We start from the raw sequence: 26,764 nt of genomic DNA on the forward strand, positions 1-26,764 counted from the left end.
CGCCCTTCAGTTAACCATTCAGGGTGAGTCCCATTTTGTAGCAGCTGGTTCAGTTGAGCTGCCAGTCGCTCATGGAGGGCAGTGAGTTTCTTAAGCCAGTAGGCATGGATCATGTCAGGTCCTGGTGCTGTCCAGTTTTTCATACCCGAGACTCTGTCTTGGACATCTGCCACAGTGATGGTTACCGGGGCTTGTTCAGGGAGGTTGCTGTGGTCCTCTCGTAGAGAGGTTAGCCACTGTGCATTGCTGTTGTGGGACGCCTCCCTTTCCCATATGCCTTTCCAGTATTGTTCAGTCTCCAGCCTGGGTGGGTCTGCTCTGTTGTTATTACCCTGCCATTGAGAGTACACTTTAGCTGGTTGGGTGGCGAAGAGCCGGTTAATCCTCCTGGCTTCATTCTCTCTCGTGTATCTCTTTAGGCGGCTGGCCAAGGCTTGGAGCCTTTGTTTGGCAGTTTCGAGTGCTTCAGGTATGGGCATCTGGCTGTACTTCTTGGGTACTGATCTTTTCATTGCACCTCTTTGGAGCTCTGACAGTTGACTCACTTCCCTCCTTGTTATCTTGATCTTAGCCTCTAACCGTCTTTTCCATGGTGGGTATTGGGTCTCATGGTTGCTCTTATAACCAAGCATCTCAAGGATCACTGATGCTGAGTTGTATATCAGCTCATTGGTTTCTGTTATGGTGTTGGTAGGGATCGTTCTCAATGCTGCATTCACATCTTCAATGAGACTTTCTGATGGTACTTCACTCAGAAAGTGAAGTATATATATATACTTTATATATATATATATATATATATATATATATATATATATATATATATATATATATATATATATATATATATATACTGGCATATGCTGCCCCCCTCTTGCCACCCCATAAATATTTTTCTAGATCCGCCCCTGGTCAGGCTTAATGTCTATATTGTGATTATTAATTCCTCAGATGATTTAAACAGCTGCTCTACTGATGACGTGGTGGCAGGTTGACCTGACCCACTGCTCACTTCAATCTTTTAAGTTAAAACTTTTTCCTCACCTGTTAAATCTGAAGCACGTGTTATCTAATTCATAGGGTTGAATTAACCGCTAAATATTGCGTCCATTTGTCAGATTCTTTGCATGATTTGTGGTATTTTCCTGACCACCCATAATGTTGACTCTATGGACAGCGTGGCGCAGGATGAGTCACGTCATGTCCGGTAATTTATATCCATCATATCAATGCTGCTGCCTCGCGCTCTGTCCTTCCCTCTCGCTTCCCGCTACTCAGCAGTAGGTGTCAGGTTACATTGTGTTGCATTCAATGTTGTCGGAAAAAAAGAGATTCATGCGTTTAATGTCCGATTTGCCATAGCTATTTATTGAATTCATAGTCGCTAGCTGGGGTGGCAGCAGGGGTGGCGAGGCTCTCATTTGGGGTGGCAACTGCCACCCCATGCCACCCCAGTAGATCCGCCCCCGAGTGGAACCGAACCGGGGCTTCAGAACCAGCAGTTTGGGCCCGGCAGAAAGCAGAGGCAGAGACACGGCGGCTTGAAGCCAAACGTTAATCTTTATTATTCCGTTTCTGTACAAAAAGCACGAATCACAGCAAACATCTGAGAACAGAAGACATGCAGCAATTTACAGCCGGAGACAGAAAAACCCAGGCCCCGGGCCGGGGGCCCCAACCCGCCCCGGGGGGCCGCTCTAAAGACAATAAGTAAACATTGTGCTTTGATATACTTTGATATATTTAATATTTCACAAAGATCATAAACCTCTGGCCTCTTTCACATTGAAGAGAGCAAAACGTTTCTGAACTGAGGACCTGATTGGAGACGGCTGGTCCTAGGTCGCAGTGTTCAGGAGGAAGTAACTGGAGCTGCTGGTTCCCATGGGAACAGCAATTTATTCCTAGTCACCATCAACCCCGCTCCCTTGAAAAGCCTTGAAAAACCTGGAGCAGTTCAGGAAATGAAACATTTTGAGAGTGGAGCCAGAAGTGGAGCGAATGTCGACATTAAAGCTAAAATAATCAGTTTTTCACTGAAACTTCACAGGATTTCATATTAATGTTCAGAATCATTTCTCAAGGCTGGGAATGAAGAAATGAAAACCTTGAAAGTTTTGGAGAACCTGAGAAAATCCTGAAAACTGAAATATTCTCTTTTCTCTGCAGAAACAAAACAGAAAACAAATAACTTCATGAACTTGAACATTTTAACCAAATTTTCATAACTTTAAGTTCTTGATTTTGCTAAAATGTTCCTTTGTTTCTGGAGATCTAACCTGGACCCGGTTCTGACGATCCGGATCAGAGGACAGAACGTTTTAAAATCTGATGCTCATAAAAAGAACCAACCATTCTGTCCCTGATGTAGGAATGTCCTGGAATGTCCTGGAATGTCCTGGAGTATTGTGTGACATTATGAGGTTAGCATAAAGGTTTGTCGTGGCAGAGCGGCTTGTGGCTCATCGTTCTCTTTAGTGCTCCAACCATGACAGTGCATTTAGAAGTAAGCAAGAATATAGATTTCACAATAAAACACCGACGAGGAAAAGCAGCAAAAACACAAAATCGTTTACAAAAAGTTAAATATCGGAAAAAAACTTTTTATACAAAAGTGATGAAAGTTTTACTTCCTGCTTTCTGAGGTCGATTCCCACCTGATTTTGTTTTTTTTGTTTTTTTGTTTTGTTTTTTACAAAAACAGGATTTTATTTTTTGTTTTTACAGACTAAAAGATTTCCAGGTTTCTAGATCAAATTGCTCAGAAAAACATGGAAAAGAATCACAACCTGGAGGAACAGAACCGGGTCAGACCCGGAACTGGACACAAACCGAACCGGACCGCAGAAAGAAACGTGAACAGGAAACAGGAAGCTGAACTCTGCAGCTTCCTGTTTCCTGCCTGAGGAAACAAACATGGCGGACGGCACGGGACCAGAAGGAAAACACTCCGCTGGACCGGAATGTTCTGGTCCGGCTCGGATTCAAACAAACCAAACAGAATGAACTGGACTAGGTCCAACTGGATCCACTGGGAGCAGGACGGGTTCTGGAGAACCTCAAGAGTCCAACAGAACCAACTGTGGAGCTGCAAACATCTGGAGGAGCAGCAGAAGATCCAGATGTTCATCAGCAGAGGAACAAACCAGGAGCAGCATGTGACCCGCTGGACCTGAACCAGAACCGGAACCGCTTCCTGGTACGAGGAAACCCAAACGTCCAATCTGTGGAGGAGGAAATGTTCTGTTCTGCATTTTCTTCAGAACCAAAGCTGCCGTTGGACCCACCCAGTTCCAGAGGAGCAGAACCAGCAGGGTCCGTCCGGGAAGTCCTGCTGCTGGCGGTTCTGGTTCTGGTTCAGAGGCTCCTCACATGGGGGGCACGATGAGGCCGGCCATGGCTGAAACACACAGACAGCGACCTGTCAAAAACATGCTAACATGCTAACGGCTACAAATATTTCATGTTTCTGGAATATTTAGAAATTAGAAAAAATCGAATCCTATCAATGAATTTGATCAGTTTATTATTTTAATTATTTATGTAATTTTATCCCTAAAGAATAATTATTCTTTATTAACACTAAACCTTCATTCACTTAAAATTGACACTGAAAAATAACTCAATGCAAGCGATTTATTTTGGTGAACTGTTCAGTTCGTCCTCTGAGTTTCATCAGAAATCATCTGAATCAAACGGAGCAGCCAGAAAACAACCAGAGATAATCAGAGTTAATGTTTCTTAAAGATTTTTGCTTTTGTTCCTGAATTAAAATGAGAAACTTGATGCCAAATTAAATATATTTTTGTGTAAATGTTCCATGGTGGCTCCATGTGGCCCCATGGTGGCTCCATGTGACCCCAATGGTGGCCCCTTGTGGCTCCATGTGGCTCCATGTGGCCCCATGGTGGCTCCATGTGGCCCCATGTGGCCATATGGTGGCTCCATGGGACCCCATGGTGGCTCCATGTGACCCCATGGTGGCTCCATGGTGGCCCCATGGTGGCTCCATGTGACCCCATGGTGGCTCCATGTGGCCCCATGGTGGCTCCATGTGACCCCATGGTGGCCCCATGTGACCCCATGGTGGCTCCATGGGACCCCATGGTGGCTCCATGTGGCTCAATGTGACCCCATGGTGGCTCCATGTGGCCCCATGGTGGCTCCATGTGGCCCCATGGTGGCTCCATGTGGCCCCATGGTGGCTCCATGTGGCCCCATGTGGCCATATGGTGGCTCCATGTGGCTCAATGTGACCCCATGTGGCTCCATGGTGGCTCCATGTGGCTCCATGGGACCCCATGGTGGCTCCATGTGGCTCAATGTGGCTCCATGGTGGCTCCATGTGGCTCCATGTGACCCCATGGTGGCTCCATGTGGCTCCATGTGACCCCATGGTGGCTCCATGTGGCTCCATGGGACCCCATGGTGGCTCCATGTGGCTCAATGTAGCCCCATGTGCCCCCATGGTGGCTCCATGTGACCCCATGGTGGCCCCATGTGACCCCATGGTGGCTCCATGTGACCCCATGGTGGCTCCATGTGACCCCATGGTGGCTCCATGTGACCCCATGTGGCTCCATGTGACCCCATGGTGGCTCCATGTGACCCCACGGTGGCTCCATGTGACCCCATGGTGGCTCCATGTGGCTCCATGTGACCCCATGGTGGCTCCATGTGACCCCATGGTGGCTCCATGTGACCCCACGGTGGCTCCATGTGACCCCACGGTGGCTCCATGTGACCCCATGGTGGCTCCATGTGGCTCCATGTGACCCCATGGTGGCCCCATGTGGCTCCATGTGGCCCCATGGTGGCTCCATGTGGCTCCATGTGACCCCATGGTGGCCCCATGTGGCTCCATGTGGCCCCATGGTGGCTCCATGTGGCTCCATGTGACCCCATGGTGGCTCCATGTGGCTCCATGTGACCCCATGGTGGCTCCATGTGACCCCATGGTGGCCCCATGTGGCTCCATGTGGCCCCATGTGGCTCCATGTGGCCCCATGGTGGCTCCATGTGGCCCCATGTGGCTCCATGTGGCCCCATGGTGGCTCCATGTGGCCCTCAGCTCCAATGTGAGGCTCAGCAGCTGCGGCGCTTTTGTTACATGGAACGACGCCTCAGTGACCATTTGGGCCAAATGCAGTTTTCCATTCCTGCCAGCAGGTTGCAGATCCTACCATCACAAACACAAGTTACATGATAAATATTCTCTGGTGATGCTGGTAAATATTAGCTTAGCAGCATTTTCTTCATGATTCGTCTTCCTCCAGTTTAAACCAGAAATGAGTGAAACCACAGAAGAAGAAACTGTCTGGAGTTCTGCTGAGGCAGCCGCTGCTCCGGAACAGAACCGCTGTGGATTCTGAGGTTCTGATCCGGGTCTGGGTCAGAATCATGAACTGAACAGAACTTTTCCGGGCTCTTCGAACCGACTCAGCAGAACGTGAACTGAACTTCCTGCCAGTTATGGATCAACTTTGACTTCTGATTGATGCTGGGGGTCCCACCAGGGACCGGGGGGGGAGGGGCCGGGAGGTGGGGGGGATGCTCACCCTGGAGGTTGCTGCCATTGGTGGTGGTGCAGGTGGGGGGCGGGGAGGTCTGAGGCCGCACGACGGGGGCGAAGGCGCTCTTCTGCTTGACTGTGGAGATCATATGGACAGAGAATGAATCAGGCAGAGGAAGAGGAGCAGGTGAGGAAGACGAGGGGTGATGGGCGGGGCGAGTCATGCAGGGGGTGGAGGAGGAGAGGATGAAGAGGAGGAGGAGAAGGACCCCGACCTGGAGGAGCAAAGTTGATCCATAACCTGAAGGAATAAAGACACCTGAAGAGAGCCCCGCCCTCTGTGCAGGTAGCCCCGCCCTCTGTACAGGTAGCCCCGCCCTCTGTGCAGGTAGCCCCGCCCTCTGCACAGGTAGCCCCGCCCTCTGTGCAGGTAGCCCCGCCCTCTGTACAGGTAGCCCCGCCCTCTGTGCAGGTAGCCCCGCCCTCTGTACAGGTAGCCCCGCCCTCTGCACAGGTAGCCCCGCCCTCTGTACAGGTAGCCCCGCCCTCTGTGCAGGTAGGTGAGGAGTAAATCCATCAGCTGCTGTCCAGTTTCTATCTCAGGAAAGGAACAGTCCAAACATTTCCAGAGAAATTCTGCCAGAGGCGATGCGTTCAGGAACAGCTGGTCTGTACATCAGGTGTGAACTAAAGATGTTTTCTAAGTTTAACTCTCGATGTCTCTGCCAGAAACGGGAATTTTCTCTGGAAAACACGGATCTGTTCCTTTCAAAGATTCCCTGGAGTTTCATGGATTGTGTGAATGATTCATCGGAACATGAAGCGGTAAGGAAAGAAGCTGGAATGTAGCGTGATTCATCGCTCCGCGGTAGAAATCCACATTCCTTCATAATTCTTTCCTACAGTTCATGGATCGGGCCGAAGGAAAGCAAGAAGGAAGTTAGTGTGTTAGTGGAGGAGCAGCAGGGATGGAGGGTTGGACAGGAGGTGGACAATGTGATGGTGTTCACACACACACACACGCACACGCACACACACACACACACACACACACACACACACACACACACACACACACACACACACACCAAGGCTTGGCAGCAGGAAGCTGCAACTCAGCCAGGCGTTTGGTCACCAGGGACGACGGCATCGCCTGGCATGGAGCTCGCTGCCGACTAAACGAGTCTCTCTGAGACTCAGTGGGCTTTTAGAAACAGAAGCCAAAACAACGAAGAGCTCCTGGCGGGCGGTTTCACTACGCTCCACGAACGCACCACTGACAGACACACACCCACTGACCCGCTCCTCCGTCTGCAGGCATGAAAATCAGCTCCTGCAGCAAAGAGTGTGAGCAGCAGCTTCCAGTTCACCTGCTGAGCTCTAGTCCAGTTGGACTCGGTTTGAACCTGCACGGTGTCTGGCTCATCAAATCCCAGATCAACGTGATGCTGCCTCTGATTCTGGAGCTTCACAGCAGCTTGGACCCATCAGCTTCATCCTGCTCTAGAGGTTCTCATCCAGAACCCGTCCTCACCTGAGATGAAGTATTTCTGCTGTATGTCAAGATTCATGTTTTATAACCTTAACCAGCTGTGAAATAAAGCGAACTTTAACCTTTGTGCTCACATTAACATTAGCATGCTAATGAGAGCTTTAGCATGATAAGGCTAGGATATACAGATAATTATTTCAACTTCCAAAATTTTCCTCAAGTTAAAAGGTTGAATAACTTATTCTAACATGTAAAGCTAAATTTAATAACATTTAGTGTGTTAAAATTAACATTAACATGCTAATAATAGCATTAGCATCCTAAAGCCAAGAAATACAGCTAGCTAAAATTTGAACTTCTTACATTTTGCTTTAAGGTGAAAATAACATGAAGCATTTCTTCTGATATTTCAGTTTTATGTTAAAATAACTTTAATAACATTTTTAGTGTGCTAAGTCTAATATTACCATGCTAAACATACCATTAGCATGCTAAAGCTAAGAGATACAGCTAGTTATTAAGTACTTTAAAAAGATAGTCTAGGAAATCTGCCAAATATCGATTCTAAGACCTGCTTGACTGAAGCCTACTGACGTTAGCACAAGCTAACAGCAGCTAATGACAAATATCTGAAGTCATTTCTTTCTTTAGATCAGATCTGTACGTCGTCACAAGAGACCCAACATCTGAAAACCAAACCTCTGACGGGTGACATGCCTAACTGAACCCACGTTCCCTTGTGAGGTTCCTTGACCCCAACATTTCCAGGCCAACATTCCCTCACAGGAAACGTTCCAAAACAAACGTTCCCTGACAGCACCACCAAAGTCCCACACAGTCGCTCCTCTCCCCGAGATGAAGAGTGAGGAAGCCGATCTCTGCTCCTCATCGCTGCTGGTGGATGGTTTGATTCCGGCGTCGACTCACTTGCGTAAGCAGAGTTGGCGGTGGATCCGTTGAGGAATCCGGGGGAGCCGGGAACGCCCAGGTTGGTCATGGCGGCGCCGTATCCGTTCATGGAGGACGTGATGGTGTTGTAGTTGGACTGCTGCGGCGTGGAGCTCGGCACGTAGCCGCGTGGCGACACGCTGTTGGAGTTACGGGAATAACCTGAGAAGGAGAAGCAGGAAGCTTGTTCAGACACGCCCTGAGGAACGCCATCACAAAAACAAAGTATTCACAACCTGTCCTGTTTCTGATCATCAAACATGAGACACAGATAAAATAAATGATAAATTATGATTTCATTTATTAATGCCCTCTCTGCAAATCGGAGTCTGACCTTGGTACCTACAGTCAGACATGGTGGTGGCAGTATCATGGTCTGGGATGCTTCAGGACCACTTGGAATCATGGATTCTACTCCTGGATGTGTAAAACAGCAAGTCCTCTGGATGCTCAGGAACTATTCCTGTTTTGGTGTGGCCCAGTCAAAGTCTGGACTTGCATCTGATTGAGATGCTGCAGCATGGTGCAGCGTTCTGCTGGTACAGACGGGATCGTTTTTTTCTTCCCTCCATGTTGGAACTCCTCCCACCAGCTTCCTGCTGTGACATCATCCCTCCCTGACCTCTGACCCTGCTGGCCTGGGGGATTCCCATCAGCCGATAGGAAACATGTGTCTGTTGGCGTGAGAGTTTGGACGGCGTGGGAAGCAGATCCACTTCCTGAATCAGAAACATGTGTTTGCTGCTTCCTGCTGGTCCGATCCCAGCAGAACCAAAGTCCATATCTGGAGTTTTATTCTGATGTCTTCCTGCTTGTTTCCAGTGGAGTTCTGGTTCTGATCCGGACTGTCTGCAGCTGACCTCCAGGCATTTTCCTGGTTGGTTCTGGAGCAGCTGGGTTCCGATTCTGGTTCCGGGTCGGGCTCTGATCCAGGATGTGGATGTTATTTACCTGGTCGGCCGGCGGGAAGGATTTCACTAAGCAGTAACAGAGGCTGCAGCTGCTGGCCGCGTTTCAACAGAACCGGTGGAGTTATGGAGTTTCCCATGACCTCATTGGTCAGCTGCTGGACAGGAGAAGCAGATGGCGGCTCACCCTGGTCGGCTGAGAGGGAGGGAACGCGGGGCGGCTCACCCTGGCTGAGAGGGAGGGAACGCGGGGCGGCTCACCCTGGTCGGCTGAGAGGGGGGGAACGCGGGGCGGCTCACCCTGGTCGGCTGAGAGGGAGGAGGGAACGCGGGGCGGCTCACCCTGGTCGGCTGAGAGGGAGGAGGGAACGCGGGGCGGCTCACCCTGGTCGGCTGAGAGGGAGGGAACGCGGGGCGGCTCACCCTGGTCGGCTGAGAGGGGGGAGGGAAGACGGGGCGGCTCACCCTGGTCGGCTGAGAGGGGGGAGGGAAGACGGGGCGGCTCACCCTGGTCGGCTGAGAGGGAGGGAACGCGGGGCGGCTCACCCTGGTCGGCTGAGAGGGAGGAGGGAACGCGGGGCGGCTCACCCTGGTCGGCTGAGAGGGGGGGAACGCGGGGCGGCTCACCCTGGTCGGCTGAGAGGGAGGAGGGAACGCGGGGCGGCTCACCCTGGCTGAGAGGGAGGGAAGGCGGGGCGGCTCACCCTGGTCGGCTGAGAGGGAGGGAAGGCGGGGCGGCTCACCCTGGTCGGCTGAGAGGGAGGGAACGCGGGGCGGCTCACCCTGGTCGGCTGAGAGGGAGGGAACGCGGGGCGGCTCACCCTGGCTGAGAGGGGGGGAACGCGGGGCGGCTCACCCTGGTCGGCTGAGAGGGAGGAGGGAAGGCGGGGCGGCTCACCCTGGTCGGCTGAGAGGGAGGGAAGGCGGGGCGGCTCACCCTGGTCGGCTGAGAGGGAGGGAGGGAAGACGGGGCGGCTCACCCTGGTCGGCTGAGAGGGAGGGAGGGAAGACGGGGCGGCTCACCCTGGTCGGCTGAGAGGGAGGGAAGGCGGGGCGGCTCACCCTGGTCGGCTGAGAGGGAGGGAACGCGGGGCGGCTCACCCTGGTCGGCTGAGAGGGGGGGAACGCGGGGCGGCTCACCCTGGTCGGCTGAGAGGGGGGAGGGAACGCGGGGCGGCTCACCCTGGCTGAGAGGGAGGGAAGGCGGGGCGGCTCACCCTGGTCGGCTGAGAGGGAGGGAAGGCGGGGCGGCTCACCCTGGCTGAGAGGGAGGGAAGGCGGGGCGGCTCACCCTGGTCGGCTGAGAGGGAGGGAAGGCGGGGCGGCTCACCCTGGTCGGCTGAGAGGGAGGGAAGGCGGGGCGGCTCACCCTGGTCGGCTGAGAGGGAGGGAAGGCGGGGCGGCTCACCCTGGCTGAGAGGGAGGGAAGGCGGGGCGGCTCACCCTGGTCGGCTGAGAGGGAGGGAAGGCGGGGCGGCTCACCCTGGTCGGCTGAGAGGGAGGGAAGGCGGGGCGGCTCACCCTGGTCGGCTGAGAGGGAGGGAACGCGGGGCGGCTCACCCTGGTCGGCTGAGAGGGAGGGAACGCGGGGCGGCTCACCCTGGTCGGCTGAGAGGGAGGGAACGCGGGGCGGCTCACCCTGGTCGGCCTGCGTCGCCTCGCTGATGTTGACGGCCAGCTGGCTGCTGAAGGAGTTGACGCCCATCATGCCGGAGTGAGCGGCGGAGCCGGCCAGCGACGGCAGCTGGTTGTGGCTGCGCGGCACGCTGTAGAGCGCCTCGGTCAGGTCGGCGGCGCGCTTCAGGATGATCTCCTGCGGGGAGGGAGGACACAGGTCAGACTTGGACTAGGCCGTGGCCAGTCGGTCAGAGGAGAGAAAAGGGAACAGGAGCCGCGACAGACATGATCACATGACTGGATGGTCACATGACTGGATGGTCACATGCATACGGGTTGATCCGATCGGGCCGGTTCAGTGTTTTAAAGTTTTCAGAACCAAACTGTGACTGGACCCGGAACTGATGATCAGAACCTGAGGTCGTGGGTCGGGTCGGGCTCACCTGGTTGTTGTGCGGCATGCCGTACAGCGCCTCCACCAGGTCGGCGGCCCGCTTCAGCAGAACCTCCTGAGAACAACAGAAAACCCGGATCAGAACCCGGCCGCCCTGACTGGAGGACGGCGTTCATCTGGTCGCCACGGCAACGGATCAGCCGCAGCAAAAAGGGGGGAGAAGAAGAAATCGGATTCATCCAAACAGAAAACAGAAAAACTCCCAAGAGAACCCGAGCTGAGAAGAGGTCAAAGGTCAGAGAGGAGGAAAACACCGGCTGGTGCAGGTTCTGGTCCCGGCTGCCATCCAGAACAGAACCGGGTCGTCCTGTCAGATTCTGGGTCACTTCCTGGAGGAAGAGCGTCTCTTGGGATCAGCGACCCGGTTGGTTCTGCTCCTCTGTGACGATGAACATCATCAACCTGTCACTGATCAGACCAATCAAACGCTTTGATCCCCCAGGGAGGAACAAAGTCGTCTTCATCCCAAACTTTCCTCATCCTCACTGAACGTCTCCTCCTCTTCCTCATCCATTCATCTTCATCATCTTCCTCTTATTTCATTTTAACCTCTTTGTTTTCTCAGACTCAAACTTCTCAGATGAAACGTCTGCATCTTATCCTGTGTGTGTTTCTCTGTGTGTGTGTTTCTCTGTGTGTGTGTTTCTCTGTGTGTGTGTTTCTCTGTGTGTGTTTCTCTGTGTGTGTGTTTCTCTGTGTGTGTGTTTCTCTGTGTGTGTGTTTCTCTGTGTGTGTGTTTCTCTGTGTGTGTGTTTCTGTGTGTTTCTCTGTGTGTGTGTTTCTCTGTGTGTGTGTGTTACCCTGTGTGTGTGTGTGTGTGTGTGTGTGTGTGTGTGTTACCCTGTGTGTGTGTTTGCTGTGGCTTCATTAATCTCCATTAGAAAACAGAAGTTAGTTAATGTCTCCTTCGCTCGGCTGCAGCAGTGGAGACGCCACGACTCAGCAGCTGCTGTGTAACACACACACACCCACACACACACACACACACACACACACACTCCACCGTGTGTGTGTGTGTGTTTTCATTACACCCTGACAGACGCAGCATCCTTCTCCAGTTAATGAAACCACTGAGGCCTCCATGATGCTGCCATCACCAGCTCTCTGAATACACCTGTCCAGGTGTTTCCAGGTGTTTCCAGGTGTTTGTACTGATCAATAAATTCTGACCTGATCAAACAGACAGAATGTCCTTCACGTCTTTTTCCTCTATTCATCTTTGAATGAACACATATCGTCTCTAAGCCACTTTCAGTTTGTGGATCAGCTGATAGAGATGCTAATTGGCTGCTAGCTGGCACACACACACACACACACACACACACACACACACACACACACACACACACACACACACACACACACACACACACACACACACACACACACACACACACTAGGGCTGAAACGATTCCTCGAGTGACTCGAGTTCCTCGATTATTAAAACCCTTTGATTAAAATGTTCCTGCCTGGAAGCTTCGTTAATTCATGTTTTATCATTTAGCGCACCGTGTTTCAGCCGGAACATTATTTGCGTTGCGCGGAGCTCTGACTTCCGCCTCTGAGTTGTTGACGGAAGCTACGTGTTAGCGGCATAACGTCCAATCTTCAGGTTCGGCCCGCGGGGATTTTACTGATTGGTGATAATTCCGGGTTTTCATCGTTTTTGTGGGACCAATAAACATCCTTAAAATGACCGGCGCGATGCCGGGAGTCCGGCAGCCTTTCTGCTCCGGAGCTGCTGGTTGAACGGCGGGAAGAAGCTGAGGAGGATTTCTACAGGTGAGCGGAGAGACTGAACACGGCGGGCGGCTGAGGGTTGATGCTTACAGGGTCAGAGCAGCTTTACGGACGAACCGCACAATAAACTGATATCATCCCGGTCTGAACAAACGGGAGGCGGAACATGGCTGGTAGATGAGTTTCTGAACGGAGGAGCCGGAAATATCCCGTGTTGCTCCCCCGGTCTACAAAACAGTAACTGGTAGGGAAGCTCAAAGGTGGAAAAAATAGACTGATGTTGATATCCGATAGTAACACTGATGTTATGGAAGATTCACCAATATTTTATTTCATAATTGTTTTTATCCGATTACTCGATTAATCGTAAGAAAAATCTATAGATTACTAAAATAATCGTTTACAACAGCCCTAACACACACACACACACACACACACACGCACACACACACACACACACACTCAGCTGGTCCGTGTCTTTCCTGTCGGATCGATCAGATAAAGCTGAAGCTCCCAGCAGGAGCTGGCTGCTGATTGGTTAATTGGCTGCTGATTGGTTAATTGGCTGCTGATTGGTTAATTGGCTCATCAGTTAAATATTAATTTGTTTTTATTTCAAAACTCTGGATTGAATTTATTCTGTTTTATCAGAAGCTGAACTTTAATGTTTCAGACTTTATTAAATCTTTTAAAAAATTCAAATAAATTAGTGTTAATAAAATGTATTAACAGAAATAATACACTACTAATTACACTGTTACTAATTGCATTAGTAACAGTGTAATTAGTTCAGTGTAATTGACTATTATTGAAAAACCAGATGATTAAAACAAAGTATAGCGGAAAAAAAGTTAAAACTTCTAAAAAGATGAGCAAAATGTAAATAATCCAAACCTGTATACATAATAATATTTATTTTTATATTAATTTGTGGGTAAATGGAAGTGGAACAATTCTCCCTGAAACATGAAAAACTGAGAAAGTGAAGTAAAACTAAAATATGGTAACTTTATTTTGAAGGGGTGTGAATAATATCCATTCAGTAAATAAGGACACTTTAAATACAAACATGATATTTTTCAAAATGTCTGTTATAACAACATGACATTAACCAAGAATCATCATTTGTCATAAATATCTCATAAGTATTTTTGTGTATTATTACATTACTATGGTTATTTGTTAGTTTTAATCGCTGACCCTGCTGACCTCCGCTGACCCTGCTGACCTCTACTGACCCTGCTGACCTCTACTGACCCTGTTGACCCTGCTGACCCCTGCTGACCCTCTACTGACCCTGCTGACCTCTACTGACCCTCTGCTGACCCTCTGCTGACCCCTGCTGACCCTCTGCTGACTCTGCTGACCTCTACTGACCCTGCTGACTCTGCTGACCTCTACTGACCCTGCTGACCCCTGCTGACCCCTGCTGACCCTCTGCTGACCCTCTGCTGACCCTGCTGACCCCTACTGACCTCCGCTACACTTCTGAGGTGCTACAGAAGACAACTGGACCTGGATGGAGGTAAAATGTCCAACTTTATTCCTTAAAAAGTGCCTCAGTGGGTAAATGTGCATTTTAAAGTGTTTATTTCATAATGTTCACTTTTTGTGTTTCCTGTTTTATTCCTCATGGCACAAATTTATTACTTTTAATGATTAACTGCAGAAATATGTTCAAGGTCAACGATTCAGTGATATTTATAAGTTTAGGTTTTTCACATATTTGTTTAAACTCACTGATATTTTATAGTAAAACTTGACATAATAATAATTTTAACAAATATGTACAAAAGTTACATTTGGCAGCATAAAGTCAATAAAGTTGATATAAATCCATAAACCTGACAGCATCTGGAACAGGAAGGAGTTTTTACAGACGTCTGACTTTTAATCATTTAGTAAATAATAACTTTTAATCATTTAGTAAATAATAACTTTTAATCATTTAGTAAATAATAACTTTTAATCATTTAGTAAATAATAACTTTTAATCATTTAGTAAATAATAACTTTTAATCATTTAGTAAATAATAACTTTTAATCATTTAGTAAATAATAACTTTTAATGCAACGTTTGGAGCAACTTTGCATTAAAGTGTCTCTTCATGACATTCAGTCTCTGATGTTCATGTCTGTCTTGTTCAGATTAAATGTTTCTGTTTGTATTGATATGAAATTAATGCTGCAGTTTGTAACTTTATAACTTTGTTTTGCATTCGGGTCAGAACCATCAGAACCATCATGTCTGTATAGACGAGTTTCACTAATTATCTGATGTTTTACTGTTTGCAATGTAATAATATGTTTAAATGATTAAAAATAAATACATTCTCACAAACAGCAGCTTGACCTTTAACACGTCTATCAAATGATTTCTATCAGCATCATACATGTTCAGCTTGTTGAACACGTATGATGTTAAAACAGTTTTAATCTCATGTCAGTCACATGGTGTTATTGACTCTTTTCTACATAATCTAATATAAATATGATCAGATTAACATTCAAACCTGTGAAACTTAGAAAAACCAAGTTCTTTAAAAACATGTGGATAAAATTCCTGGTCATTTACAGTAAAGCCAGAGATAATCTGGAATAAATCCATAATCTGGAATAAATCCAGATTATCTTCCACTGACTTTTCTAATGTTAACATGTAAAACAACATTTCACTGACGTCCTGCAGCTTTAATGTCATGTTACATGTTCAAAAACATTAAAATCTGAAATAATTTTCATGTTAAATGTTTTATAAAGCTCAACTGTTTTATTTTAATATCCATTTTATATCTTAAATATTTATATATTTCATATCTTAACATGCTAGTTAATAAAAACTGTTTTTCACAAAAGACTCAATTTAAAAATGTTTTGTGTCTAAATGTTAATTTAAATAAAGTTTTGTTTGTTTTTTATTGTTTTACATCATAAATGTCTGTAGATGAGTTGAAAAGCTAAGCAGGATTTAAATCTGTAACATTTTCAATAACATGATGAAAAATAAGCTGATTCGTTATAATTCATCACTATAAAAAGTCACTGATGAGACATAATATATTTATGGTGATCAAATGTTTGTAGTTTCAACTCAATATTTTAAAGTCAGGTAAATAAAATGTGTTGATTTGAGGAAATATAACTTATTTACAGTGAGTTGGACACAATAAACTTTACTGAACAGTTTTTTCAGTTGACAGAATGGAATGAAATAAATGCTGAATTAAAATCCTTGTTTTGTTTTCAGTGCCCAGATTCACCAGCTGAGGATCCATGGAAACGTTTCCACCTGCTGCTGCTGCGTCACAGGAAGGAAACGCCGACACAACCAGAGCCAAACGCGTCACTGATGAAGGAACCTGGCTTCCAACTTACACAATAAATAATTGTTTTAGTTTTTAATCAGTATTTCAGAGCAACAACATGCTGACCAGGCGTTAAACCCTCAGAAGTTACCTTTAGTTTCATTCCTTTAGTTTCATTCCTTTAGTTTTACTCCAAAGGACAACGGGTTTGTTCTGCAGCTATGATGGTAGTTATAAGCAGTTCAGTGTGTTAATAACTGTGTTATTAACCCTCTATTAACACTTAATGACACCTGTAACTATTTCAGTGTATAAGGGAAAATATTAATGTCACAATTATAACTGTTATAAGAATAACTAACTATTATGACATATTTATAACACGATTCTTGGTTAATGACAGGCTGTCATATGATGATGTCACTGTTTACTGGATGACATAACTATGATGTCATATGATGATGTCACTGTTTACTGGATGACATAACTATGATGTCATATGATGATGTCACTGTTTACTGGATGACATAAATATTCATGAGATTTATTCACGTTTGTTGCTAAAAGGTAAAATATTAAAACAAAATGAATAAGTTAGAAAAGTCTTAAAATCCCTGCAGAGTTATTTATGTGGAACCTTGGGGAATCCTGGAAGATCCTGGAAATCCTGGAGAAACCTGGAAACCTGCAGACAACAGCTCTGATGATCCGGAGTCTCCAACCATCAGGAACATTTCAGCTACAGGAAGTGGGATTAGTGTTTCCTCCTCCTGCTCCTCTTCCTCCTCCCCCTCATCCTCTTTCTCCTCCTCCTGCTGCTCCTCTTCCTCCTCCTGCTCCTCCTCCTCCTGCCCCCCTTCCTCCTCCTCCCTCCTCCTCCTCCTCCTGCCCCTCCTCCTCCTGCTGCTCCTCCTCCTCCTGCTCCTCTTCCTCCTCCTCCCCCTCATCCTCTTTCTCCTCCTCCTGCCCCTCCTCCTCCTGCTGCTCCTCTTCCTCCTGCCCCTCCTCTTCCTCCTCCTGCTCCTCCTCCTCCTGCCCCCCTTCCTCCTCCTGCCTCCTCCTCCTCCTCCCCCTCATCCTCTTTCTCCTCCTCCTGCCCCTCCTCCTCCTGCTGCTCCTCTTCCTCCTGCCCCTCCTCTTCCTCCTCCTGCTCCTCCTCCTCCTGCCCCCCTTCCTCCTCCTGCCCCTCCTCCTCCTCCTCCCCCTCATCCGCTTCTCCTCTTCCTCCTGCCCCTCCTCCCTCCTGCTCCTCTTCCTCCTGCCCCTCCTCCTCCTGCCCCTCTTCCCTCCTGCTCCTCTTCCTCCTCCTGCCCCCCTTCCTCCTGCTCCTCTTCCTCCTCCTGCCCCCCTTCCTCCTGCTCCTCTTCCTCCTCCTGCCCCCCTTCCTCCTGCTCCTCTTCCTCCTCCTGCCCTCCTTCCTCCTGCTCCTCCTCCTCCTGCTCCTCCTCTTCCTCCTCCTCCCCCTCCTCCTCCTCCTCTTCCTCCTCCCCCCCCCCCTCCTCCTCCTGCTCCTCCTCTTCCTCCTCCTCCCCCTCCTCCTCCCCCCTCCTCCTCCTCTTCCTCCTCCTCCCCCTCCTCCTCCTCCTCTTCCTCCTCCCCTCCCCCTCCTCCTCCTGCTCCTCCTCTTCCTCCTCCTCCCCCTCCTGCTCCTCTTCCTCCTCCCCCTCCTGCTCCTCTTCCTCCTCCTGCCCCCCTTCCTCCTGCTCCTCTTCCTCCTCCTGCCCTCCTTCCTCCTGCTCCTCCTCCTCCTGCTCCTCCTCCTCCTGCTCCTCCTCCTCCTCCTCCTCCTCTTCCTCCTCCCCCTCCCCCTCCTCCTCCTGCTCCTCCTCTTCCTCCTCCTCCCCCTCCTCCTCCTCTTCCTCTTCCTCTTCCTCCTCCCCCTCCTCCTCTTCCTCCTCCTCCTCCTCCTCCTCTCTATTTTCCAGCCGTCTCGGTTTAATCACGTCCGGCTCTCAGCAGGAGCATCGTGACCCTGGAGGCATCAGACAGCAGCCCTAACAATGATAAATCACCCAGAGCCTCAGATGGAACCCAAACCCCCCAAACCCACGACCCCCCAGGAGGAGGAGGAAGAGGAGCAGGAGGAGGAGGAAGAGGAGCAGTGATTCACAGGGAAACATTGAAATTCCTGTCATGAATTCGACTCGGCTCGTTATTCCCGTTATTCCCCATGAACAGCGGAAATCTCCTCATTCATGGAGTTAATAATCCCGGATTGGACCGGCGCTGAGTGAGTCAGCATGGGGTCAAAGGTCAGAGCCAAAGCTGCGCACGCTACACGCCAAACGCGTTTCAGCTTCGCTTCATCCAGATCTCTCTCCGCTCGGATCTTTGCGTTGATCAGATTTAAGCAGCACATGGATATTTTCTCATGTTTTAACAGATTTTAATGAGGAATATTTGCTCTGATCGTTGATAAAGACTGAAGTTCTGTTGGTACCGGTCGGTCTGACTGGAGACTCGCTGACCTCTGACCTTCCTCCTGGATCAGCTCTTTAATTTGTGTCTTCTGGATGGAAATGCTCTAACTATAGACTTCATTATCTCTGTCAGTAACAGCTAGCATGCTAACAGCTAGCAACATGCTAACAGCTAACAACCTGCTAACAGCTAACATGCTAACCGCACCTTCTTTAAAAGGTTAAAACAATTCAGGATTTATTCTGCACCTAAAGTGTTTTATAATCAGTAAATTAGCAATAAGTTGGTACGATGTTAATTTTAAACTAATATATTTATCTTATTAAAACGATTTGTATTAACTAGCTTAAAGTTAGCATCACTGTTTTCCATAATTCCAGGAAATAAAGACAGTATATAGTGAGATATTATCACAGATAATTTTTTGTTTTATATACAAAATATTTGGTGCAAATTCATCTGAATTAGAGCCAATTTGGCCTCATTTCCATATTCTGAACTGTTGGTCGTTATTTCCTGATAATCAGATTTAGTTTTCTTAATACTTGCGTTCTGTATTTATGAAGTGGTTCCGAGGAAAGCAGAGCTGTTGTTGCTCTGATTGTTCCCAGATTCAGTTTAACTCGTTTCCCTCAGCCGAAGCCACCAGCGAATCAATCTGTCCTCACATCTCTCTCCATCTTCCTCCCTGCATGGCAGAGTGGCAGCTGCAGGTGAAAACTAAAGAGAAGTGACAGCTCCAGTTAACCCGCCGCTGCCGCCGACATGGCGCTCTGTCAGCTCACGGCGGCTCTCCTCCCCCCGCCGGGTTTCCGACCCGCGGAGTGTCTGGGAGCCAGGCGATCCCAGGGCTTATTGAGTTTTCTTCTGAATAAATAAATATTTAAAGGCAGCAGAGCAGGCTGTAAATCAGGCCGCCGCAGAGGCCAGACGATGTGCGCTCACTATTAGTATCAATTTACAAATAAACTGCTTTTTTAGGGACTGGATCTCCGATGTCAGATTTTGATAAATGGTTTCAATTTGGAAGCTGCTTTGAAGTGTCAGAGTCCATGTGAGGCAGCAGATGCTGCCGCCTGCCGGCATCTGCCTCAGTTAGCTTCAGCAAGGCTGGGGCTACGCTGCCACCTCCCTGAAAACACGGCTCTAACCTCTCCAACGTCCTCGCTAACACACAGGGCTAACGTCCTCGTTAACACAGGGCTAACCTCCTCGCTAACACAGGGCTAATGTCCTCGCTAACACACAGGGCTAACCTCCTCGCTAACACAGGGCTAACCTCCTCGTTAACACAGGGCTAACCTCCTAGCTAGCACAGAGCTAATGTCCTCGCTAACACACAGGGCTAACCTCCTCGCTAACACAGGGCTAACCTCCTAGCTAGCACAGCGCTAACCTCCTCGCTAACACAGGGCTAACCTCCTCGTTAACATAGGGCTAACCTCCTAGCTAGCACAGGGCTAATGTCCTTGCTAACACACTGGGCTAACCTCCTCGTTAACACAGGGCTAAGCTCCTAGCTAGCACAGCGCTATACTCCCTGCTAACACACAGGGCTATCCTCCCTGCTAGCACAGCGCTAACCTCCTCGCTAACAAGGTGGCAAAATGAGCAGAAACTAGTTTAATGTAAAATTTGGTCGTTCATATCGTCCCAGTTTTATGAACAAATAAAAAGTGCCGGGTATCGGTGCCGATGTCCAGCTGCACGTTTCCCATCATTCCAGGCCTCCTGCATTAACAATCTGGACGACTTCGTCTTTATTCTGTTTTACATTTTCTAAATTTGTGTGGGACTATAAAGATTTTGTACTAAGATTTCAAGGCACATTTTAATTTGATCTATTTTTCTTTTTATTTCATTTTATTTTGTCATCCTCCCAAAACCTCCATCGTTTCTTTCTGGACCCAAAACGCAGACCAAGCAGCTAGATGATGCGTTTACAGGCTGCAGGAGTTTTCAGCTTTTAATGTTTGAACGCACCAATCAGGCAAAGTTTTAAACTGGAAACGTTCAAATTTTTTATTTATTATTTTACATTTTATTTTGTATTTTTTTCATGTGATTTAAAACATTTATTTCCCTCAAAGCAAAATAAATAAAATCCTGATTATTTTCTGCTTCCAGGATCAAAACATCTGGACCTCCCTGATGAGACGGATCAAAACCTGACCCGGTCAGCACCGAGTCGGTCCAGCAGAACCGGACCATAGAGCTTTGAACTGAGACAGAACCCACTCAGGCGTCAGACTGACAGGTGCATCGTGGGTCCAAGCTGCAGTCTGACCTCTGACCTGCGGCGCAGCACTGACCTTGGGTAACCTCTCGGGGTCTCCGGGGTGACGGGGGATGACCTTCTGTAACCTCTGGAAGCCGTAGTCAATGGTCGGCTCGTTGAGCGCTGCGGGTCAGACAGAGAGACGGGCAGCGGTTAGAACCCAACAGAACCAGAACCCGGTCACATGACCAGCTCAGAGGTTCTGATCTGAGCATCCAGTCCGGTTCCTTCTCTGAATTCTGGTTCTGAGTGTTTCAGCTTTGGCCCGGTTGGTTCTGCCTGTTTGCTTCTCTGCCGGGTCCCCGGTTCCGGGTTCCACCGTACAAACAGACTCTCTGGGTTCCTCCAGAACCAACCTGGACCTTCTGAAAGAAGAACCAAACTGTTCTGGAGCCTGGTTCCGTCTCTCACTAGACCGGTCCGGTACGAACCAATCATGGACCAGAACCATCAGTAGAACTTCACCAGAACACAGAAACAAAGAGAAACTTTCATCGGACAATAAACTTCTACGAAGAGAGAAGATGTGGAAATTGACCTGAGGCCAGTTCTGGACCTAACGGGACAATTCTGGACCAAACGGGGCGGTTCAGGACCAAACGGGGCGGTTCTGGACCGACTTTGTTGTTTGTCAGATTCAGAATATTCACCATCCCAGATCAATCCTTGTTTTTAGGTTTTAGAGAACAGAAACAGAACTGCCTTGCATTTTACATCTGAACAGCCGACAGACGTCTAGAGAACCATGAGAAGAACGATCTAGAGAACAATGAGAAGAACGATCTAGAGAACGATCTAGAGAACAATGAGAACAACGATCTAGAGAACGATCTAGAGAACAATGAGAACAACGATCTAGAGAACGATCTAGAGAACAATGAGAAGAACGATCTAGAGAACAATTTGGAGAATGATCTAGAGAACAATGAGAACAACGATCTAGAGAACGATCTAGAGAACAATGAGAACAACGATCTAGAGAACGATCTAGAGAACAATGAGAAGAACGATCTAGAGAACAATCTAGAGAACAATGAGAAGAACGATTTAGAGAACGATCTAGAGAACGATCTGGAGAACCATGTGGAGAACGATCTGGAGAACGATCTGGAGAACCATGTGGAAAACGATCTAGAGAACGATCTGGAGAATGACCTAGAGAACGATGAGAAGAATGATCTAGAGAACGATCTGGAGAACCATGTGGAGAACGATCTGGAGAACCATGTGGAGAACGATTTGGAGAACGATCTAGAGAACGATGAGAAGAACGATCTGGAGAACAATGAGAAGAATGATCTGGAGAACGATGAGAAGAACGATCTGGAGAACCATGTGGAGAACGATCTAGAGAACAATGAGAAGAACGATCTGGAGAACCATGTGGAAAACGATCTAGAGAACGATGAGAAGAACGATCTGGAGAACGATGAGAAGAACGATCTGGAGAACCATCTAGAGAACAATGAGAAGAACGATCTGGAGAACGATCTAGAGAACAATGAGAAGAACGATCTAGAGAATGATCTGGAGAACCATGTGGAGAACGATCTAGAGAATGATGAGAAGAACGATCTGGAGAACCATGTGGAGAACGATCTGTAGAATGATCTAGAGAACGATGAGAAGAACGATCTGGAGAACGATGAGAAGAACGATCTGAAGAACGATCTGGAGAACCATGTGGAGAACGATCTAGAGAACGATGAGAAGAACGATCTGGAGAACCATGTGGAGAACGATCTAGAGAACAATGTGGAGAACAATCTAGAGAACGATGAGAAGAACGATCTGGAGAACCATGTGGAGAACGATCTAGTGAACGATCTAGAGAACCATGTGGAGAACGATCTAGAGAACGATCTAGAGAACGATTTGGAGAACGATCTGGAGAACCATGTGGAGAACGATTTGGAGAACCATGTGGAGAACGATCTAGAGAACCATGTGGAGAACGATCTAGAGAACGATCTAGAGAACCATGTGGAGAACGACCTGGAGAACCATGTGGAGAACGATCTAGAGAACGATTAGAAGAACGATCTAGAGAACAATGTGGAGAACGATCTAGAGAACGATCTAGAGAACCATGTGGAGAACGATCTAGAGAACCATGTGGAGAACGATCTAGAGAACCATGTGGAGAACGATCTAGAGAACCATGTGGAGAACGACCTGGAGAACCATGTGGAGAACGATCTAGAGAACGATTAGAAGAACGATCTAGAGAACAATGTGGAGAACGATCTGGAGAACCATGTGGAGAACGATCTAGAGAACGATCTAGAGAACGATCTAGAGAACCATGTGGAGAACGATCTAGAGAACGATTAGAAGAACGATCTAGAGAACAATGAGAAGAACGATCTAGAGAACCATGTGGAGAACGATCTAGAGAACAATGTGGAGAACAATGTGGAGAACGATCTAGAGAACGATCTGGAGAACCATGTGGAGAACGATCTAGAGAACGATCTAGAGAACAATGTGGAGAACGATCTAGAGAACGATCTAGAGAACCATGTGGAGAACGATCTAGAGAACGATCTGGAGAACGATCTAGAGAACAATGTGGAGAACGATCTAGAGAACGATCTGGAGAACGATCTAGAGAACAATGTGGAGAACGATCTAGAGAACGATCTGGAGAACCATGTGGAGAACGATCTAGAGAACGATCTAGAGAACCATGTGGAGAACGATATAGAGAACAATGTGGAGAACGATCTAGAGAACAATGTGGAGAACGATCTAGAGAACGATCTAGAGAACGATCTAGAGAACCATGTGGAGAACGATCTAGAGAACGATCTAGAGAACGATCTAGAGAACAATGTGGAGAACGATCTAGAGAACGATCTAGAGAACGATCTAGAGAACGATCTGTAGAACGATCTGGAGAACGATGAGAAGAACGATCTAGAGAACGATCTGGAGAACGATCTAGAGAACGATCTGGAGAACCATGTGGAGAACGATCTGGAGAACAATGAGAAGAACAATGAGAAGAACAATCTACAGAACGATCTAGAGAACGACGAGAAGAACGATCTAGAGAACAATGAGAAGAACGATCTAGAGAACGATCTAGAGAACGATGAGAAGAACGATCTGGAGAACCATGTGGAGAACGATCTGTAGAACGATCTAGAGAACGATGAGAAGAACGATCTGGAGAACGATCTGGAGAACCATGTGGAGAACCATGTGGAGAACGATCTAGAGAACGATCTAGAGAACCATTAGAAGAACGATCTAGAGAACGATGAGAAGAACGATCTAGAGAACAATGTGGAGAACAATCTAGAGAACGATGAGAAGAACGATCTGGAGAACGATCTGGAGAACGATGAGAAGAACGATCTGGAGAACCATGTGGAGAACGATCTAGTGAACGATCTAGAGAACCATGTGGAGAACGATCTAGAGAACGATCTAGAGAACGATGAGAAGAACGATCTGGAGAACAATGTGGAAAACCATGTGGAGAACGATTTGGAGAACGATCTGGAGAACCATGTGGAGAACGATTTGGAGAACCATGTGGAGAACGATCTAGAGAACGATCTAGAGAACCATGTGGAGAACGATCTAGAGAACCATGTGGAGAACGATCTAGAGAACGATCTAGAGAACCATGTGGAGAACGATCTAGAGAACCATGTGGAGAACGATCTAGAGAACCATGTGGAGAACGATCTAGAGAACGATCTGGAGAACCATGTGGAGAACGATCTAGAGAACGATTAGAAGAACGATCTAGAGAACAATGAGAAGAACGATCTAGAGAACCATGTGGAGAACGATCTAGAGAACAATGTGGAGAACAATGTGGAGAACGATCTAGAGAACGATCTGGAGAACCATGTGGAGAACGATCTAGAGAACGATCTAGAGAACAATGTGGAGAACGATCTAGAGAACGATCTAGAGAACCATGTGGAGAACGATCTAAAGAACGATCTAGAGAACCATGTGGAGAACAATGTGGAGAACGATCTAGAGAACGATCTAGAGAACAATGTGGAGAACAATGTGGAGAACGATCTAGAGAACGATCTGGAGAACGATCTAGAGAACGATCTAGAGAACAATGTGGAGAACGATCTAGAGAACGATCTAGAGAACCATGTGGAGAACGATCTAGAGAACGATCTAGAGAACGATCTAGAGAACAATGTGGAGAACGATCTAGAGAACGATCTAGAGAACCATGTGGAGAACGATCTAGAGAACGATCTGTAGAACGATCTGGAGAACGATGAGAAGAACGATCTAGAGAACGATCTGGAGAACGATCTAGAGGACGATCTGGAGAACCATGTGGAGAACGATCTGGAGAACAATGAGAAGAACAATCTACAGAACGATCTAGAGAACGACGAGAAGAACGATCTAGAGAACAATGAGAAGAACGATCTAGAGAACGATCTAGAGAACGATGAGAAGAACGATCTAGAGAATGATCTGGAGAACCATGTGGAGAACGATCTGTAGAACGATCTAGAGAACGATGAGAAGAACGATCTGGAGAACGATCTGGAGAACCATGTGGAGAACCATGTGGAGAACGATATAGAGAACGATCTAGAGAACCATTAGAAGAACGATCTAGAGAACGATGAGAAGAACGATCTAGAGAACAATGTGGAGAACGATGAGAAGAACGATCTGGAGAACGATTTGGAGAACCATGTGGAGAACGATCTAGAGAACGATCTAGAGAACAATGTGGAGAACGATCTAGAGAACCATGTGGAGAACGATCTAGAGAACGATCTGTAGAACGATCTGGAGAACGATGAGAAGAATGATCTAGAGAACGATCTGGAGAACGATCTAGAGAACGATCTGGAGAACCATGTGGAGAACGATCTGGAGAACAATGAGAAGAACAATCTACAGAACGATCTAGAGAACGACGAGAAGAACGATCTAGAGAACAATGAGAAGAACGATCTAGAGAACGATCTAGAGAACGATGAGAAGAACGATCTAGAGAATGATCTGGAGAACCATGTGGAGAACGATCTGTAGAACGATCTAGAGAACGATGAGAAGAACGATCTGGAGAACGATCTGCAGAACCATGTGGAGAACCATGTGGAGAACGATCTAGAGAACGATCTAGAGAACCATTAGAAGAACGATCTAGAGAACGATGAGAAGAACGATCTAGAGAACAATGTGGAGAACGATGAGAAGAACGATCTGGAGAACGATTTGGAGAACCATGTGGAGAACGATGAGAAGAACGATCTAGAGAACAATGTGGAGAACGATGAGAAGAACGATCTAGAGAACGATCTAGAGAACCATTAGAAGAACGATCTAGAGAACGATGAGAAGAACGATCTAGAGAACAATGTGGAGAACAATGTGGAGAACGATCTAGAGAACGATGAGAAGAATGATCTAGAGAACAATGTGGAGAACCATGTGGAGAACGATCTAGAGAACGATGAGAAGAACGATCTAGAGAACAATGTGGAGAACAATGTGGAGAACGATCTAGAGAACGATGAGAAGAATGATCTAGAGAACAATGTGGAGAACCATGTGGAGAACGATCTAGAGAACGATGAGAACGATCTAGAGAACGATGAGAACGATCTAGAGAACAATGTGGAGAACGATGAGAAGAACGATCTGGAGAACAATGTGGAGAACCATGTAGAGAACGATCTAGTGAACGATGAGAAGAACGATCTGGAGAACCATGTGGAGAACGATCTGTAGAATGATCTAGAGAACGATGAGAAGAACGATCTGGAGAACGATGAGAAGAACGATCTGAAGAACGATCTGGAGAACCATGTGGAGAACGATCTAGAGAACGATGAGAAGAACGATCTGGAGAACCATGTGGAGAACGATCTAGAGAACAATGTGGAGAACAATCTAGAGAACGATGAGAAGAACGATCTGGAGAACCATGTGGAGAACGATCTAGTGAACGATCTAGAGAACCATGTGGAGAACGATCTAGAGAACGATCTAGAGAACGATTTGGAGAACGATCTGGAGAACCATGTGGAGAACGATTTGGAGAACCATGTGGAGAACGATCTAGAGAACCATGTGGAGAA

The 26,764-nt window shown here is 47.6% G+C and overlaps 1 protein-coding gene across 4 annotated transcripts in view; it reads right to left on the reverse strand.

The window, feature by feature from the left end:
- Positions 1-1,541: 1,541 nt before the first annotated feature.
- The window catches only part of LOC103471770 (transcription factor COE3-like), a 115,576-nt gene continuing 90,353 nt past the window's right edge, over positions 1,542-26,764 (reverse strand). For 2 of the 4 annotated variants that reach the window (XM_081611996.1, XM_081611995.1), the window contains exons 11-16: positions 20,710-20,798; positions 10,921-10,986; positions 10,499-10,673; positions 7,932-8,114; positions 5,559-5,648; positions 1,542-3,400 (exon numbers count right to left, since the gene is read on the reverse strand). In XM_081611996.1, coding sequence (XP_081468122.1) covers positions 3,369-3,400; positions 5,559-5,648; positions 7,932-8,114; positions 10,499-10,673; positions 10,921-10,986; positions 20,710-20,798 — 635 coding nt within the window. In that variant the 3' untranslated portion in view covers positions 1,542-3,368. Of the gene's footprint in view, positions 3,401-5,558; positions 5,670-6,440; positions 6,531-7,931; positions 8,115-10,498; positions 10,674-10,920; positions 10,987-20,709; positions 20,799-26,764 lie in introns of all 4 variants that reach the window. The other 2 variants (XM_081611998.1, XM_081611997.1) reach the window with 2 other exon arrangements.

This window comes from Poecilia reticulata, chromosome 10 (genome assembly GCF_904066995.2).
Source record: "Poecilia reticulata chromosome 10, P_reticulata-male-v2, whole genome shotgun sequence".
NCBI lineage: Eukaryota > Metazoa > Chordata > Actinopteri > Cyprinodontiformes > Poeciliidae > Poecilia > Poecilia reticulata.